General features: G+C 44.1%; 1 protein-coding gene across 3 annotated transcripts; it reads right to left on the reverse strand.

The window, feature by feature from the left end:
* Nucleotides 1–5,143: 5,143 nt before the first annotated feature.
* LOC140397966 (secreted Ly-6/uPAR domain-containing protein 2-like) lies at nt 5,144–18,351 on the reverse strand. 3 transcript variants are annotated; one of them, XR_011937358.1, is made up of 4 exons: nt 18,248–18,351; nt 12,092–12,192; nt 10,377–10,413; nt 5,144–5,886 (listed from the first exon to the last, which is right to left on the reverse strand). XR_011937358.1 is itself a non-coding variant. In XM_072486220.1 (4 exons), exons 2-4 carry the CDS (start codon nt 12,138–12,140, stop codon nt 5,666–5,668), a joined length of 399 nt encoding a protein of 132 aa, XP_072342321.1. In that variant the 5' UTR covers nt 12,141–12,188; nt 18,248–18,351; the 3' UTR covers nt 5,144–5,665. The 3 variants fall into 3 exon arrangements, 2 of the variants coding, with proteins under 2 accessions (XP_072342321.1, XP_072342320.1); XM_072486220.1 differs by having other exon boundaries at nt 10,285–10,413; nt 12,092–12,188; XM_072486219.1 differs by having other exon boundaries at nt 10,285–10,413.
* Between the last annotated feature and the right edge of the window lie 1,587 nt (nt 18,352–19,938).

Raw genomic sequence — 19,938 nt, forward strand, 5'->3', positions numbered from 1 at the left:
ACTTCCACGCTCGGTACGGGAACTTGCACCGCGCCCTCCTGTTGTTCCGGATATCGACTTCGTGGAGCTTCTTGCCACCATGCCCCTTCCGTTGTCGCCCGTGGCCAGGCCCATTCCTCAGCCAGTGGATCCAGACCCACCCTTGAGGCGGTCAACCCAAATTCGTCACCCACCTACTAGACTGGACTTATGAGCCTGTTTGTACATTGAACTCATAATACCAGTGTGTTAATATGTTTCTGTTCTTCCTTGTCGTTACAGGAGTTCGTTTTGTCGTTCACCATTTCCCCGTGCTTTGTTTATGGTACAACCTCGTTGTTATGTCGCACCCGACATCGCCCCTTGTATATAGTTTAGCCCCATGTATATACTGTAGATATTGCACACACACACATTTAGCTGCACTCAGTATACATCTCTATTTATAACCACATAGGCACATGTTCTTGTAAAAAAGGGGGATGTCATGATATTCAGGTAAACATCATAGCACAAACATACATACATACTGATGGACAGATCAACGGACCAATCAACACACACACAACACCACAACCAATCACAGGCAAGAGCATACACAGTACAAAACAGGGAACACGACACTTCCTGAGCATTCCAGCAGGTGACAGCTCAGGGCACAGAGCTCATAGCAAGCCACTCAGACATCCACCACGTGCTGAGTGCCACTACAAGATAGTATTAGGAATAGGTCCACAGATTCTAGGGTTATGATCGAACCTCAGTAACCAGTTTACCACTGTAAATAAATGTTAGTAATGAAACTGAGTTGTACCATTCGCAACCGTGTTGGTTTGTCTGTTTAGCAGAGTACCCAACACATCAGAGGCCATTCAGCCTATCGAGTCTGCACCGACCCTTGGTAGGAGCACCCCACCTACGCCCACAACCCACCCTATCCCCTGTCGCCCCACCTAACCTTTTGGACACTAAGGGGCAATTTATATAGCCAATCCATCTAAACTGCACATCTTTGGACTGTGGGAGGAAACTGAGGCACCTGGAGGAAACCCATGCAAACATGGGGAGAACGTGCAAACTCCACACAGTCACCCAAGGTCGGAATCGAACCCGGGTCCCTGGTACTGCGTGGCAGCAGTGCCAACCACTGTGTCACCATGCTGCCCAGCCTGTGGATCAATGGTGTTCTGTTGGTGTGGCTAGGTACTGAGAGATTGCAGAAAATCTTAAATGCACACGGCAATCCAGAGAAGAGGAATACTAAAAGGAGAGGTTGAAACCCTGGATGTGGATCCTTGGTGGTTATCCAAGAGAAAGTGTTGTTTGAGAGAAGATTCCAAGGTGTGTTCTTCAAGAATGGAGTTTTCAGACACCCGTGTGGAAGACAGAGTTCCAGTGAGACCAGTTGGCTCACAGTGTGACAAGCATCTGGGGGGAATTGATAAGAAATCCATAGAGGTGGTGTTGCATGGTATCTGTGGTGTGTCTGTTCAATTTCACCTATTAGTTTACATGGACAGCATGCTTACTGTGAACATCAGAGTACAAGATGAATTTTGTAACTTGGATTGTCCTTATACACCTGTGTATATATATAAATGTATAGCTGGGGTAAAGGAGTAGTAGTACTATAGTTAATCCTTCCTTGTTTAATTATTGATTTATTTTTTTGGCAAAAGTTCATCAGCAGTCCTATGACTCTATTCGTCCATGTATCTAAACAAAAAATATAAGTTAAAATCTATCAAGCCAGATTCCGTCCTGGCACTTGACTTGTCCAATAGTAACATCAGCTGGGATCATAACACTAGTATATTCACATCCACCCTTTGCTTTCTCTTGTTCAAATTTCAATCCACTTCAGGAGCTTCCTTACTATCCCAATTCTTCCGAAGTTGTTTATTGGTTGATGCAGAACTTAATTTCTTTTGGAAATTTTAAGTAAACACATTAATGTTATGTCCACTGTCAACAAGATTCATTTTTCACTGAAGAATTAATGCATTAGACAAGGTCTCCCTCCAATAACTTCACATTGACTCTCCTGTACAGTGACCAGGATTTTATGGCCCCATTCTGGCAGGATGTGGCAGGCGAGCCAAATGTCCAGTGACTCTCAGCGGGACTGGATGATTCGGGTGGCGGGTGGGGATGGAAAATCCCACCTGAGATCATGTCTATCTAGCTGTTCCTGCAGCTAATCTTCAAGAATGCCTTGTATACATTATGGCAACGGATGTTCATTTTATTGGTCTATGGCTTCCTGGTTACCCTGACTGATTCCAAACCTTGGGCTTGACTTCCATTTCTAGTCATTTATTAAAGACAGCAGCAATAGACTGATTTTCTTCATGTACCTTTGCTTAATGACCATTTGGGCCTGATGCTTGCCTTATTTTCTTTCAATAATTGTCTTGTCTGCAATTTCTAATCTTGGGCGGGATTCTCCGACCAGTATTATTCAACTTATTCAAGCAGTGGAGTGGTTCTCGCCACTCCACTGCGCCGTTTCTGCCCGCCCCGCCAATTCCCGGAGAATCCCGACCAGTATTATTCAACTTTCATGTTGTAGGGACTGATCATAACCAATCCATTAGTAAGGGAGGAATTCATTTTGCATAATTAATGTCTCTTGTTCGCTATCCTATCATCTTTATGATCTTTTGATGGCCCCGTTGTTTCACTTTTTAAAATCTTATTATGAATATATTCATTGAAAGTTACCCGCTTTTAATATTCCCTGCTATTTAAAGTATTTTTTATTTTGACTCTCCTAAACATGGGAAATAGGAGCACGAGCCATGAGCATATTGAATGGCGGAGCAAGTTTGAAGGGCTGAATGGTCTGCTCCTAAATAAATGTATTTATTATTTATTTAGGAGTAGACCATTCAGCCCTTCAAGCCTGCTCCACCATTCAATATGATCATGGCTCATGTTGGCGGGCTGGGGTCGCACACGGCTGGTGCTATGTTGTACGGTGCAGGTTGTCAGCCGTGCGCATGTGCGGCCCAGGACCCGGCCATTCTCGTGCGATCTGCGGGCGTTTCACGCGGCTCCGATGCTAGCCCCTGACCGATACTGGAATTGGTGAAGGGTTCGCGTCGATTTGCCAGTCGTGAAACAACACAGGTTCGACGCTGGAGTTGGCACTTAGCAGCAGAAACTGAGAATTCCGCCCTCTATTTATTTTAGTTCTTAACTATACATTACTTTCTTTGTGGCCTGTCTCTTATTCTGAAACAGTTCATCCTTGATACTAGATCCCTAGACAGGGGAAACATCCTTCCCACATTTGGCCTATCGAGCCCTATAAGAATTTTGTATGTCTCATTGTGGTCATCTCTCATTCTTCTAAACTCTGGAGAATATAGGCCCTGTCTCCTCAATACCTCCTCATAGGCCAATCCCACCATCACAGAAATAAGTCTGGTGACCCTTTGTTGCACTCCATCTGTAGTACGTCTATCCTTCCTTACCTAAGGAGACCAACATTTCACACGATACTTCAGGTGGGGTCTCGTCAATCCTCTGCAACTGCGGCAACATTTCTTTACTCTTGTACTCAAATCCTCTTGCAATAAAGGCCAACATACCTGGAAGGCCATCATACCGTTTGTATTTCTAATTGCTTGTCATACCTGTACGTTAGCTTTTAGTAACTTGTGAGCAGGGGCATCCTTTGGCCATCATCACTTCCCAAAGTCCCACCATTTAAGAAATTCTCTCCCTTTCTGTTTTAGCTACCAAAGTGGATAGGTTCCAAGTACGTCGAGTTCGTAATGTGATCCATTTACGCTTGCTAGAAGCAGCATACATTAATACACAGGGACCTGTTCTCTGCAAACTAAAGGAATATGTTCAAGCCTTGTGCCTTTTTTTTTTTAATTACCCGGATGTACAGGGCACTCCATTGCTTTCTCTATGGCATCACCTCAGCCATTCAGAGTCAACATGCCAATCGACCAGCCTTTCTCCTGTGGTATAAATTGATTGTTCGAAACTTAGCATTCTTGCATTTGTCCTGATAAGTGTGAGATGAAAAGCTCTGGCAACATCTCTCTCTTTTCAGCAATAACTTTATCATCACTTTTTTCTGTGGGAACAGTAAATCGGTGTTTTTTTACTGCTATTATGTACCTTTCAGTATCACTGCATGATTTCTACTGCTGCCCAGTCCAGTACATACAAGAGATCTTGTTGCTCTGCATGGCCCAGTTCTGCATTGGCCTGTGCATTTACTAAATGAGCCCATCCATTATCCTCCTCTCAGGGCAGCATGGTGGCACAGTGGTTAGCGCTGCTGCTTCACAACGGCAGGGACCTGGGTTCAATTCCTGCCTTGGTTGACTGCGTGGAGTTTGCACGTTCTCTCCGTGTCCGAGTGGGTTTCCTCGGAGTGCTTTGGTTTCCTCCCACAGTCCAAAGGTGTGCAGGTTAGGTGGGGTTATGGGGATAGGGCAGGGAAGTGCGTCTAGCAGGGTGCACTTTCAGAAGGTCGGTGCAGACATGATGGGTAGAATGACCTCCTTCTGCTCCGTAGAGAATCTATGGAATGGCTTAGAAGAGGAACCAAAATTACATTAACACGAATAGCAAAACAGGTGTTCAATGTATATAGTTTTGACTTCCATTTACGGAAGTCTAAATTTTTTGTCTGTGGACAGACATGAGAGAACACATTCGAATAGTATTATTTCTCCACTGCTATAAGTTTAAGGGATTTGATGGAGGCATTGAAAATGATGAGAGGTCAGGATAAAGCAGATAGGCTTTGGTGGAATGATCGAAAACCAGAGGACACCAATTTAAGGCGATTGACAAAGGAAGCAACGGTGACATGAGGAAAACCAGTTTTTCAGAACGGGTGGTTCGGATCAGGAATGCACTGAGAGTGGTGGAGGCAGGCTCAATCAAGGCATTCGACAGAGAATTGGACAATAATCTGAAAAGAAACAAAACGGCAGGCCACAGGGAAAAGACAGGGAGCAGAATTAGGCGATTTGTTCTTTCAAACACGACTGACCGAATAGTCTCCTTCTGTGCTGCAAACATTCTGTGATTCCCGGATAAGTGGGACATTCATTACATTACTTAGAAGAGTTGAAATTCACCTCCTACTTTCCTCATGACAGTGCCACTGAAAAAAATGTATGGTTGACACTTATGTTCTTATTGGGCATCCCCTAAATGTTTATTATCTCATTCACTGAAAAACAAATGAACACTTATTCTCTTTTTTTTTGTCTGATGATAACTCCGTATATTCTTCGTACAGATAAAGCCATTCACTCGATATCTTCCCAGGCCCTGTAACTTGGTAGCAGAGAGACACTCCCTTTTATATTCATGAGATCCAATCAGATCATTTTGAATTTTAATTCTGGGCATGCAAATTTACGGCTGTCAATAAGGTGCTCCATTTTAATTAACCAGATGTTTATAGTGAGGTTTTCATTATTTCCTGATTAATGATTCTTTCCCTGTGCTCGACCCAGACAATCTGACCGCACCACAAACGCTGACAAATGCTCACCTTAATGAAACGACACCGACAATAAATACAATACTTTAAGAAAAACAGCTCATTCTATGTAAAAAAGAAATGTGCACATTTTCCCATTAAAGCTTCTCTTGAGAAATATATGAAATCTAAAAACATGCACAGTCTGTTGGCTCCATTCATTTAGCTTGAGACAGTCAATTCTAGAAGAGTCCAGGTGATGGCAGCGGTGCTTCCCAGCAAGATCCAGCATTGACTGGAGCCATCGGCAGCACTATCAGCATTACACATGTCGGTAGAACAGCAAAGAACTTTTCTACCTCCGAGGATTATATTATCGATATCAGCGTTACACTCCGAATGGTATGAACATTTCTTGGTTACCTTCACGATTCCAAGTCCAGCTGCAACAGAAAGATATATTAAAGCAATTTGCTGTTCCTCACTTGATCACCTAATCATAGGGTTGTTGATAACATTTCATCATAAATATAATCAATATTAATCATTGAAGTTAATCTCAGTTTAAATTGGATTCATCATAACTTTTCTATCTAATATTGAGTTTTCCCCTTTTAACATTCCTACAGTGCAGAAGGAGGCCATTCGGCCCATTGAGTCTGCACCAATCCTTTGAAAGAGCACCCTACCTCGGCCCACTCACCCCTCCTAGCCCAGTAACCCCACCTAACTGGGCACTAAGGGGCAATTTAGTATGGCCAATCCAGCTTTGAAATGTGGGAGAATACCTGTGCACCCAGTGGAACCCGCGCAGACACAGGGAGAATGAGTAAACTCCACACAAAGTCATCCAAGGCCAGACTTGAACCTGGATCCCTGGTGCTGTGAGCCAGCAGTGCTAACCATTGTGCCACCATGCTGCCCCTCCCCCTCCCCCACCCTGATTCCTGGGGAGCTTCCTTGCTCCCGAGACTGTCTATCACCTGAACGCTGATGATTATTCCTGGACTAATAGAATCGTACAGCACAGAGAAAGGCTATTTGGCCTATCGTATTTGTGCTTGCGCATTGAAAGAAGTACTCAGTTAGTTCCATCCCCATTTATTCCACATACCCCTGTAAATAATCTCCGCTTAATCTTCAGTGCTTTAAGGGCCACAATCTTAGCCTCATGAAGTCAATTCTCATTGGTTTAACTCTAGTAAATCATTTTGGCAGCTTCTCCAAGCTGGATTATCATTCGTGAGTGAACCATTTTAGGCAGCGTCAGCAAGCTAATATATATATAGAAACATAGGAAATAGGAGCAGGAAGAGGCCATTCGCCCCTTTGAGCCTGCTACGTCATTTATTAGGATCATGGCTGATCATCCAACTCAATAGCCCAATCCTGTCTTCCCCCATTTTCTTTGATCCCCTTCACTCCAAGTGCTATATTACTTCCTGTGGTGACAGATTCCACAAGCTGACCACTCACTGGGTGAAGAAATTTAACCACACCTCTGTGCTAAATGGTTACCCCATATCTTCAGACTGTGGCCCTGGGTTCTGGACTCCCCCACCATTAGATGAGGATAAGAGAGCTCAATCTCCTCACCAACGAATGGATGATGGCTGCTACTTCCTCTCCCCTGTCCAGGGCTGGTGGGATCAGTTAGGTCATTACTAAAGCTGCCTCAGCTGAGATCAACTATCATTGTCTGTTTTTAATATTCATTAGTCCATGATGGCATTGTTGAAGTGGAGTCTGTGGACTGCAACATAGTTTGGATACACAGTTGCCAACCTAAACAGTCAAAAGCAGTGCACAGGCATTCCATGTGAGGAAACAGTCTTGGATCAACTTCAGGCTAATTGCTATGTCCTCATCAACTTATGGCTCCAGATCAATGAAAATGTTTGCCTCATTGACAGAAACAAATGAGTAATTGATGTTAGGATGATATGCATTTTGCAGCCGCAGGGTGTGATGTTCTTTGCATTGTGGATGAGGATGGCTTTGAGGTGTAATGACAAACATAAAGAACAGCAAGCTATGTTTTAAACAAAGCTTATTTTATTAGCACTACAACTAACTAGATTCAAACTACTCACTCAGACATCAATATTACAAAGCTACGGCTATAATTCTATCTTCTGAAAACACAACTACTCTCTATCCCACCTAATCACCTACTCTCAGAATCAAGGGTAGCACCTGATCTACGTGTATGCTCTTGGTCACCATCGAATGGTTGGATGCATTCACATTAAATTGTTAACTCCTCATTTACCAAACAATATACATATTGCCGCATCCACCTTTTTTTGAATAAAAGCAAATTACTGCGGATGCTGGAATCTGAAACCAAAAGAGAAAATGCTGGAAAATCTCAGCAGGACTGGCAGCATCTGTAGGGAGAGAAAAGAGCTAATGTTTCGAGTCCAGATGACCCTTTGTCAAAGCTTTGTCAAAGACATGGGGCGTCATTCTCCGACCCCCCGCCGGGTTGGAGAATCGTCGGGGGCTGCCGTGAATCCCGCCCCTGCCGGTTGCCGAAGTCTCCGGTACCGGATATTCGGCGAGGGCGGGAATCGGGCCGCGCCGGTTGGCGGCCCCCCCCCCCGCTGGATTCTCCGGCCCGGATGGGCCGAAGTCCCGCCGATAAATTGCCTGTCCCACCGGTGTGGATTAAAGCACCTTTTGAACGGCGGGACAAGGCGGCGTGGGCGGGCTCCGGGGTCCTGGGGGGGGCGCGGGGCGATCTGGCCCCAGGGGGTGCCCCCACGGTGGCCTGGCCCGCGATCGGGGCCCACCGATCCGCGGGCGGGCCTGTGCCGTGGGGGCACTCTTTCCCTTCTGCCTCTGCCACGGTCTCCACCATGGGGGAGGCGGAAGAGACTCCCTCCACTGCGCATGCGCGGGAAACTGTCAGCGGCCGCTGATGCTCCCGCGCATGTGCTGCCCCTATATGTCATTTCCGCGCCAGCTGGCGGGGCAACAAAGGCCGTTTCCGCCAGCTGGCGGGGCGGAAATCCCTCCGGCGTCGGCCTAGCCCCTCAATGTTGGGGCTCGGCCCCCAAAGATGCGGAGCATTCCGCTTTGACTGGGATGTTCTTCGATGTCGTCGATGCAATCAGAGCCTGGTGGAATTTTCTTTTTTAAAGTCTAGATTCACGGAGATTATTTTAAAAACTGTTCTTCCCGCATTGAACCTTTCTATCTAGCTTAGAAAATACACTTGGTACCATGTGAAGTTCTTTGCTTTGTGGATGAGGATGGCTTTGAGGTGTAATATCTCACAAAGAACATCAAGTTATGTTTTAAAATAAGCTTATTTTATTAACACTACAACTAACTAGATTCGAACTACTCACTCAGATATAAATATTACAAAATACACTAAGACTATAATTCTATCTACAGAGCTTCTGAAAACATGACTACTCTCTATCCCGCCTAATCACCTACTCTCCGAATCAAGGGTATCATGTGATCTACGTATATGACCTTGATCACCATCTAGTGGTTGGATGCGTTCACAATAAATTATTAACACTTCGTTTACCATACAATATACATATTGTCACATAGGGTTCCGGGTTCAAGACCCACTCCAGGGCTAGAACACAAAAATCAAGGCTAGAAATACTCAGTGCAGTACAGAGGGAGTGATGCTCTGTCAGAGGTGCTACCTTTAGGATGAGATATGTAGAGGCCCAAAAATGCCTGCTCGGTTGGGTGTAAAAGATGACATGCACTATTTTAAAGACGGGCCAGGGAGAACAACTCAGCTGACAGGGCAACTCACCTCACCCTGGTCCCCATCTTTTCCCTGATGTCCTGGCCGACACAAATACATTTCTTATTCATTGGATGTGGACATCGCTGGCTGGGCCAGCATTTATTAACCATACCAAATTGCCCTTGAACTGAGTGACTTGATGGGCCATTTAAGACTCAGTCATATGTAGGCCAGACCAGGTAAGGATGGCAGTTTCTCCTCTAATGGACATTGATGAACCAGATGTTTTTTTACGACTATCGGCAATGATTTGATGGTCACGATTGGACCATCAGATTCCTGTTTTTTATCGGATTCAAATCACCTTTAGCCCTTGTGGGATGCAAAAGTGGGTCCTCAGAACATTACCCTGGTTCTCCGGATTACTAGTCTAGTGACAATACTACTACACCACTGCCTCCCCTTACCATCACAAAATAGGATAATATTGCTGTATATATATTTTTTGTTGATAAATTTAGAGTATCCAATTATTTTATTTTTTCCAATTAATGGGCAATTTAGCGTGGCCAATCCACCTACTCTGCACATCTTTGGGTTGTGGGGGTGAAACCCACGCAGACACGGGGAGAGTATGCAAACTTCACACAGACAGTGACCCAATACCGGTATTCAAACCCGGGTCCTCAGCGCCGTAAGGAGAAGTGTAAATCACTGTGCCACCGTGCTGCCCCACCTTGCCGTATATTATGACCTTGCTGTTTGTGGGAGTTCGGGGAGCACAAATTCGCTGCCGCATTCTCTACATTATAACAGTGACCGCACCTGAGCCACACTGAGAAATACCTGCACCAATTCGCGTCCAGAGGACCGGAGAATCACGCAAGCTTGGCGAAACCGATGCCCAGACTGTTAATAGGATGCAAACGGGTCAATTTGATCTGTTTACACCCTCCCATTGGAGTGGGGCGTGAACCTGGATGCCACCGCCAGTGGGTCTGAAGCATCGGAAAAGGATAAGCGCCCAGCACCAATCCCATTTTTTGAACGATATTGGATTCTCCGCCGCATCGGGAACTTCGCTACTGGTGGTGGATCTAAAACCAAACATACTTACCCTGGCTAAATCCTACTGTTTTCACAGAGGTGAGGCACGTTGTTTTGTTCAATGGACATGTCTGGTGTTGTGCATTGCATTCCTCTACTAACCTGGAGTTTAAACAATAGTAGCATTTCAAGGCTTCAGCTGTAATATCAATGAAGGGCAGGTGTTATTAATAAAACATTGAATCAGCACTCAGTGTGAGGAACTTCTATATCTTGATATTATACCACCAGCAAGTCAGTCATGAGAAAATATAAATGCAGGAGATAATTTGTGATTCAATTTCATTAACAGAGATGTCTGCCCAGGCATGAGTTTTCATGATTCATGCAACAACGAATGCAAGTCATTAATTTTCTGAAGCTAATTAACTAAGTTTCTGCTGATATTCCGTTCTGCTTTAAATATTATCTCATTCCAAGATATTCCTGTTTCCCCCTCTCCTCGTGCTACATCATACAGATGGAAATTTTATATTAATAATTTTGTGAAGCCATGTTTTATATCGTGAATGACATTATATATTTACTGGCTGAAAAACATTGATGACTGAGGCAACATACCAGTGAATTAGCGCTGCTGTTTCCAAGATTATAGAACACTAGCATCACTGCACATGACAAATCTAAAAGCTTGTAATTTGAGCCAACCTGTTTGCATCCAAACTCAAGTGGGTGTGGCTGTAACAGGTATTAAAGCGAATCACTTCAGGCAAAGGACACAGAGTGACAGAATTCACCTCGCCATAATCTAACTAAGTTAGGTCCGGAATCTACTGTCCATGACCATATTTGAGTCACTGGTCAGTTGAGAGAGGGGAGCAGGTGAAAAGCCAACCAACCCTCTTTTGTGTTTTAAGAAACTGTTTTCTGCAGGTACAGACAGAAGCAGCAAAGATGCCAAATAGGAAAAGCCCCTGTATGGGTCTTCCTCTTTCGCTCCCCATTCAACTTGCATACTTGAGTCATGTTGGTTGTTTGACTGCCCACATGCCGCAGGGAGAGATTAAAAAAAATATCACCTGAGCAGCTGTACCTGTCTCCAGAAGAAAAGCTAAACCGTTCATCAGTATTCTTAAATTATGTTGACACCGGATCCAAGTGGTCCCTTGGCTCAGCCTGAACCATCCCAGCCATTAGTCTGCAAGACCTGTATACCGTTAATATTTATTGACCTGTTTAATCTATCCTCCCACACTGTAACTTATTTGCATGCGTATGAACTTTGAGTGTGTGTGAGAAAGTTGGAGCCTTTTTATTATTCTTACATATACCCGGGTAAGTCCAGTAAATATTATTTTCTTCCTAAACTAAAAACAAGAAAAACTGTGTGCGTGCCATTTCCAGCCACAGCACTCAAACAATTAGACATGCAATGAATTGGCAAGCATATCCTTTTAAGAAATCCTGTTGCAGTGAAGCAAAGTGTGGGAAAAAGAGGGACAAGATTTCATCCCAAGACATAGCCTGGTGAACCTTCTCTGGATTGTTTCCAATGCAAGTATATCCCGTCTTAAGCAAGGAGATCAAAGCTGTATACAGTACCCCAGGGCCAATCTCACCAATGTCCTGTACAGTTGTAGTAAGACCTCCCTAGTTTTATACTCCACCCTCACCCCACCCCTTGCCGTAGAGGCCAACATCCCACTTGCCTTCCTAATTGCTACTGTATCTGCAGGCTAACCTTTTGTGATTCATGTACAGGAACACTCCTAATATTTAAAAATATATATTTTGAGTTTATTTCCATTTTTAAGAATTCCAATGAATAAGTCTTAATAAAAATTAAACTGATGAAAGACCTTTTATTAAATTCTTACCTGTGAGAGAGCAAAGAGCTGCAATGACGGCTCCAGTGATGAATTTCATTTTGACCTTATGCTTAGTTGATTTCTAATCCTCCTTGCCTTCTGTGTGCTTTCTAGTGGGAACAAGACCCCTCAATCACTGTGCATTATACAAATAAACATCTTAGAACACCTGTTATTGAAGCAAGCCTTCAACCCCAAAACTAGAAATGTGGAACTACATTTTTTTCTAACATTAATATAATTCTTGGGTACCACCTACCAGATTACCTTTCTCATAGATATGGGGTAAATATCAGAACCATTACAGCCTAGGAAGGCCACTGAGCCTGATTTAGGTGCTCATGGCCAAGGCAACGGGCGGCACGGTAGCACAGTGGTTAGTACTGCTGCTTCACAGCGCCAAGGACTGGGGTTTCATTCCCGGCTTTGGTCACTGTTGTGCTGAGTCTGCACGTTCTCCCCTTGTCTGCATGGGCTTCCTCCGGTGCTCCAGTTTCCTCCCACAAGTCCCAAAAGACTTTGTCAGGTGAATTGGACATTCTGAATTCTCCCTCAGTGTAGCCAAACAGGTGCCGGAGTGTGGCGACTAGGGGATTTTCACAATAACTTCATTGCAGTGTTAATGGAAGCCTATTTGTGACAATAAAGATTATTATTGTTATTATAACTACTTTTGTCTGTGGGCATTTCTCGTATAATTTGAGGTGTCACAATAAGAGATGTCTCAGAGTGTTTTGCTGGGCAGGAGGGCAGGTAACTAGTGGAGAATGAGTAAGGGTGGGGTCAATGTCATTCTGGATAACTTCTAGTTTATGAATGGCAGAAGTGGGAAGATAGGCAGGAGAGCCCTGGAGAAGCCGAGCTGCAAGGTGTTAAAAACAAGTATGAATAGCTTGAAGGTTGAGAGAGAGAAGTAAGTTTGAAGGTGAGAAATATTATCGAGGAGAAAGAAATCAGTCTTAGTGACAGGTTGGATGAGGGGAAGGAAGCTGAGCTCAGAGTGAAGCAATACAGAATCAAATCATTTTACAACACTCTGTTCTCTGAAAGAACTATAACTTACTATTTCCTTTCTCTATTTGCTATTTTTTATTTTTCAAATATAAGAACATAGGAACAGGAAGAGAGTATTCAGCCTATCTGATGGCTGTGCAGATACATCAATATCTTTTACACCCAATGTCCCCGTAACCCATTACATTGTTGTTAATCAGAAATCTATCAATCTCTACCTTAAATATACACAATGACTGAGCTTCCACAACCCTCTGGGGTATAGAATTCCAAAGATTCACCAACTCTGTGTAAAGAAATTTCTCCTCACTTGCTCCTAAGTGGCATCTCCCTTATTTTAAATTATGGCCCCCTGATTCTACACTCCCGTCCAAGGGAAACATCTTACCTACATCTACCCTGTCTGTTCCTTTAAGTATTTTTAGGCTTCAGTGAAATCACCACTTATTCTTCGAAACTCTAGAGACTACAGGCTCACTATTAACCTGTAACCTATTTAAAACAAATTATTGATTCTGTTTCCACTGTTGTTTCTTGTAGATCAATCAATCTTCTCCTCGTTCTGTGTGGGTTTCCTTCGGGTGCTCCGGTTTCTTTCCACAGTCCAAAGATGTACAGGTTCGGTGTATTGGCCATGCTAAATTGCTCCTTGGTGTCTAAAAGGTTAGGTGGGTTAATGGGTTATGGGGATAGGGTGGGGAGGTGTGTTCGGGCAGGGTGCTCTTTCAGAGGGTTGGTGCAGACATGATGGGCCGAATGGCCTCCTTCTGCAATTAGGGATTCTATAAACCCAGTGCCTAATTTTATTTTTCTTAATTACTCCATTCATTTTTTAAAAAAATAATGGTCTGACACTTATCTCACCTTAGAAGTACATAAATACTGACAGGGCTTGTCAGGGTAGACACAGAGAGGTTGTTTTCCCATGACAGGGGTATCTGGAACAGGAGGGTCACAACAGTCGCAGGATAAGGGTTTGACCATTTAGGATTTAGATGACAAACATCTTCACTCAAAGGGCCATGCATTTCTGACTGCTCTATCACTGAGATGGACAGATTTTTGGTCTCTCAGGGAATCAAGAGATATGGAGAATGAGTGGGAAAGTGTAACTGAGCAGATCAGCGGTATAATATTGAATGGTGGAGCAGGCTTGAGGGGTGGTCTGGTCTATTTCTGCTCCTAATTCTTGTGTTCTTATATTCTAAAATAAAACTCTGTGGATGCTAGAAATATGAGTTAAAGCAGCAAGTGCTGGAAATTAAAACAGAAACAGAAGACAAATTTCTAGCATTTTCTTTTTTAAAATAAAACACTTAGGAATAGTTTTGCTGAGGTTCGGGTGGCAGTTATGGTGGCTGTGTGAGATCGACTTGAGGTTGAATTGCGTTGGTATTTGTGGGAGACAAAGCCAAGGTCTTACACTGTTGCCAAAAGTAGGCTGAAGGAAATTTTGGCTTATACAAGTTTTAGTATTTCTTAAAGTTGGAATCAGTGACTAAGGCTGCATGGTTGTTAAAATAACACGCAAAAGGAACTTGGCACATATACGTGTTAAAATATGCCCATGACTCCAGGCCAGGTAAATGACAAAGAGGAGGTCCGTCAAGAAAAAGCTCAAAGAGCAGGCAGGAAAAGGACAACAGTTAGTGATCAGAACTTTGTCCGCAATAAGGTTTTGAGGTCACTTGTGATAACAATGCTACGAGAAGGTAACTTTTTGGAAGGTAACGAATTCGGCTGCGGGGAAGGAGAGTGTGCTTGAGTGGAAATTGGGAGTAATTTAAAACGTGTGAATGTGAAGGAACTGGAGAAATAGCTGGAGGTGTGGATGTGAGATTAAGAATGATGGTTTGGACAAGCTATGCAGTGGAACACTATGCTGGGATGTTGCTGGTGTGAGGCAAAGGAGTTGCCATGCATGGAATTTTAGTCGGCCCCAGATACTGGAAATGGTGATGGTGGAGAGGTGGTAAAATGCTGGGATAATCTCCCGTGCAGTGCTGTGGCTGGAGAGGTTTCACAGTGAGGATATTAGCAACTGGCCAATTTGAATAATTAATGCTCAATTCAGAGCAATTTTCTCAGTCTGCTGGTATCTTGCTAGTGGTCCACCCATCTCGTTAGCAGGTCACAGACATGATGGCAGCAGCTTCTCTGGGGTAGGCGGGGGATGGCGGCAGGGAACGGCTCCAACACCCCAATGCTGTCCCTAGAGGGGTTTCAGATGCTTCCGAGAGCATCTGAATTGCCTTCTGGCATTATCGCCGGGAGGTCCCGTCTCCTGCATATTGGTCACCTGAGAACCACCTTGGCAATGGAACCTCCACTACTTTGACAAAATCTCGCCCTGTATGTCGACAACCACCAGGGACCAAAATGACAATCCTCTACGGCTGCTCCTGAGCTTCCTGGGTGCCTGCTGAAAGTGATAGTGAAGCCCATGCTACACTTGATGATCTCCAGCCACAAAGTCCAAAGCCTATGCTTGGAATTCTCAACCCACCTGTGCCTTGTTTTAAATCGTCATGGAGTCTATATTTCCCCCCTGTGTGTACTCCAATGTATTTTTCATCTGTACAAATTTATGCTGCTGGGAGTTAGTATACATAATTAGTATACTCATTCCATCAGGAAAAGCCTACATGATAGCAACTTGTATAGTTTACATTTTTCCCTTTTATTAGAACATCTTCAAAAATAGGTGAACCTCTACAAGCATGTCTCCAATTACAAGTTGCTTGTAAATTGTATAGAACATGTCAAACATTAAATTGACTTTAATAAATGATTACTTGGCAATGCAGCGTGCACAAAACAAAGCAAATTATATTTTCTGACAGGATCTGTTCCATAGAATGGTTCGAGTACAAATAATAATAATCTTTATTATTGTCACAAGCAGGCTTACTATAACACTGTAATGAAGTTCCTGTGAAAAGCCCCGAGTCACCACATTCCGGCGCCTGTTCGGGTACACTGAGGGAGAATTCAGAATGTCCAAATTACCCAACAGCATATCTTTTGGGACTTGTAGGAGTAAACAGGAGCACCCAGAGGAAACCCAAGCAGACACGGGGAGAACATGCAGATTCCACACGGACAGTGACCCAAGCTGGGAATCGAACCTGGCACCCAGGTGCTGTGAAGCAACAGTGCTAACCACTGTGAAGCCCCCATTCATCCCATCATACCCGCGCTGGGTCGCTACAAGAGCAACTCAGCTGATCCCACTCCACCACCCTTTAATATTTTCATTGTTATTTTCCAATCCAAGCATGGGCTTTGGACTTTGTGGCTGGAGATCATCAAGTGTAGCATGGGCTTTACTATCACTTTCAGCAGGCACCCAGGAAGCTCAGGAGGTTTCAGAGTCAGGGAAGGTAGAACATTACGGAATGTTTTCTAGGGTTTAATATCTATTGATTGTGAATGGATGGGAATTTAGTCAGTTTTTAAAAAAAGATCTTAATATAAACCTGTGTCTTTTGGTTGTGGTTTACTTCTGGGATCTCTGATCCAAAACTAGTTTGCTTAAATGTGTTAGTCTTTCAGCAGATGACTTGGGCAATGTCCTGCTCCAACATTATTTTCTTGACTAAAAGCAAGCACATTTTTGTGAGGGTCTCAAAACTTTGCCCCCAAGCCCAGAATCATTGGATGAGATGTTAAATGATGTCATGGCACTGTTTAAATAAATTGTAGCCATGTCCCAGAAATAACCTTCCTCAGCCAATACCATCAAGTAGCAGATAGATTACCTGGTCATTAATTAAGTTGCTGTTTGAATTTAATGACCTTGCTGGATGAAAATGTATTCCAAGCAATGATTGTACTTCGAAAGTAATTCATTGATTGCAAACAACTTTGGGAGTTTTGAAGATGTGAGTGACGTTATGTAAATACTTTCTTGGTTCACTTTTGTTGTTCCCTGGATGTCTCCAAGAAACACACATACTTTTGAAAGTAAAGTGACCAATGTTTGAGAAAATATTGTAAATGTGGTTCCACCCACCAGCACGGGGGCAGCACCGGTGGCACAGTGGTTAGCATTGCTGCCTCACAGTGCCAGGGGCCCGGGTTCGATTCTGACCTAGGGTGATTGTCTGTGTGGAGTTTGTACGTTCTCCCCATGTCTGTGTGGGTTTCCTCCGAGTGCTGCGGTTTCCTCCCACAGTCCAAAGATGTGCAGGTTAAGTGGATTGGCCATTCTAAATTGCCCTTAAGTGTCCAAAGGTTAGGTGGGGTTGCAGAGTTGCGGGGGATTGGGCCTAGGTAGAGTGCATTTTTGGAGGAACGGTGTAGACTTGATAGGACGAATGGCCTCCTTCTGCACTGTAGGGATTCAGTGATTCGGTGTTCTGTTAAGCTGAGAATGCTGTATTGACATACGCCTCTTTGGCAAATGTGGATCTGCTTCTCATCTCTTTCCCCATTTATTCTCTAAGGTTTTAATTCATGGGGTGGGATTCTCCGGTCCCCCAGCCATGTGATTTTCAGCCGTGCATCATTCGCTGGTGGCGGGATTCTATCCTCCCGCCGCTTGTCAATGGAATTTCTCATTGTATCCACCGCATTTCAGCGGGAAACTGGTGGACGGGGATGTGCTGCCTGTGGGAAAAGTGAATTGCAATGACCAATGAATCGGGGCCTTGTCTTTGCTGACAGTTAATACCACTGGATACTAATGACAAAATGATTAATGCATATCATCAGATTCCTACCGTCCTCCACTACCATCACCCCCTCCCCCCACACTTCTGATTATGGCTACAACCTTTCCAAAGGATGACGTTCACCAGTATTCCATCTGAAGTAACCAGGGTCTAGTCAACAGTGGTTAGTGATTGAATCTAGGGCCTCCCTCATTAGAATGGGTTCCTATACACCGCGCAGTACCCACTATACATCAGCGGATTCAGAAATGTGTGTTTCGCATAAATATAAGGGCAAAATCAGCCAGTATATTAGAGGCAGTTTTATGGTACAAGTCATAGCTAATTCTAAAGTTACAAAAGCTGTCTTACTTCTAAATTCTAAAGATCAATATTTAAGATATTGCAAATCAGATGGATATATACAATTGTTCACATATCCGACTTAGCTTCTCTCCCATGGGGCTATTTTGACCTTTGCCCTATTATTACATACCTCTTAATGTACTGGAAGAGATAAGTACTGCTACGAAGTATCAAACATGGAGATAAAGAGTCAGGGTAATAAACAATGTTTTGGGACTTTTAACATGTCTTTAACAAGTTTGGTGACAACTGACTGTTCACAATTTACTTTGCAATTCAGATTAGCACATCCGAGAATATTGGTGTTACTATGGATACATGTATGATGTAAGCACGTCAGTTAGCTGTTTAAAATGAAGTGCTGTAATAATGACACATGACAATGATTGGATATTAGCTGAAGTGATTGTGATGCAACTTAAGAGCCAGATGATTTATGATGCCACACTCCTTTTCTCGTCGTGAGAACAGATTCCCTGATCAGTTCCAAGGAAGTGTCATATTGGACTTAAAATGCCAACTCTGCTTTGGTGTCTGGAAGCCAGTGACCAGTGACATGCCACAGGGATCCGTGCTGGGTTCCCTATTGTTTGTCATTTGTATAAATGCCATAGATGACTAAGTGGGGGCTACGATCAGTAGGTTTGTGGATGACACAAAGCCTGGCCGGGTGGTTAACAGTGAAGTTGAGTGTCTTGGGTTACAGGAAGATATAGGCGGCATGGTCAAATGGGTGGATAAGTGGCAGATGGAATTTAACCCTCAAAAGTATGAGGTGATACACGTTGGAAGGAGTAATTTGGCAAGGAAGTATACTATGAAAGGTCTGACACTGGGAAGTTCTGAAGAACAAAGGGACCTTGGCTTTCCTGTCCATAGATTTCTGAAGGCAGAAGGGAAGGTTAATAGGGTGGTGAAAAAGTCTTATGGGACACTTGCTTTGATCAATCGGGGAATAGATTACAAAAGCAGGGAGGTCATAATGGAGTTGTATAGAACTTTGGTGAGGCCACAGCTGGAGTACTGTGTGCAATTCTGGTTGCCACATTATACAGGAGGGGGTGCAGAGAAGACTCACCAGAATGTTGCCTTGGATAGAAGGTTTACGTTATAAAGAGGTTGGATAGGGTTGGGTTGTTTTTTCTGGAGCAGAGAAGACTGAGGGGTGACCTGATTGCGGTGTACAAGATTATGAGGGGCATGGACAGGGTGGATAGGGAACAGCTGTTCCTTAGTTGAAGGGTCAGTAACGAGGGGACACAAGTTCAAAGTGAGGGGTTGGAGGTTAGGTGGGATTTGAGGAAAACCTTTTTTACCCAGAGAGTGGTGACGGTCTGGAATACACTGCCTGAGAGGGTGGTAGAGGCGGGATCCTTTAAAAAGTACATGGAGACTTCCAGTTGCGGCTATGCAGAGCTACGTCGCACATTCGGCAGCTCCCGCTAGAAACTGACTTTTGGGTTATTTTTAGAGCCCGTAACAGCGCTTGCTCGACGTTTTCTGGTGTGGGAAGGAGATAGCAACATTCCCCCAATAGTGTATGGCTTGGACCAGGAGTGGGGCGATCAAAAAAGTGCCAGTGAAGCAAAAGAAGGTGCAAGGGAGGAAGACCAAGCTGGCGATCCGGGAGGTCCGGCAAAAGGTCTCTGAGAACGAAGATGAAATCCTAGGCCTAGCGGTGAAGGTGGAGGCGCACGAGGTGCTCCATAAAAAATGGCAGGAGAGGTTCGAGGAGATGGAGAACCGGTCGAGGCGGAAGAATCTGCAGATCCTGGGCCTCCCGGAGGGATTGGAGGGGTCGGACGTGGGGGCCTACGTGGT

The sequence above is a fragment of the Scyliorhinus torazame genome, chromosome 21, assembly GCF_047496885.1.
Source record: "Scyliorhinus torazame isolate Kashiwa2021f chromosome 21, sScyTor2.1, whole genome shotgun sequence".
Classification (NCBI taxonomy): Eukaryota; Metazoa; Chordata; class Chondrichthyes; order Carcharhiniformes; family Scyliorhinidae; genus Scyliorhinus; species Scyliorhinus torazame.

Excerpts from the sequence above, each read along its gene's own strand:
- LOC140397966 (XM_072486220.1), bottom strand. The coding sequence starts at position 12,140 with ATGAAATTCATCACTGGAGCCGTCATTGCAGCTCTTTGCTCTCTCACA. Across the intron at positions 10,414-12,091 it reads AGCTCTTTGCTCTCTCACAG|CTGAAGCCTTGAAATGCTAC; the intron begins GTAAGAATTTAA and ends TTGATATTACAG. Across the intron at positions 5,887-10,284 it reads AACAGTAGGATTTAGCCAGG|CTGGACTTGGAATCGTGAAG; the intron begins GTAAGTATGTTT and ends TTTCTGTTGCAG.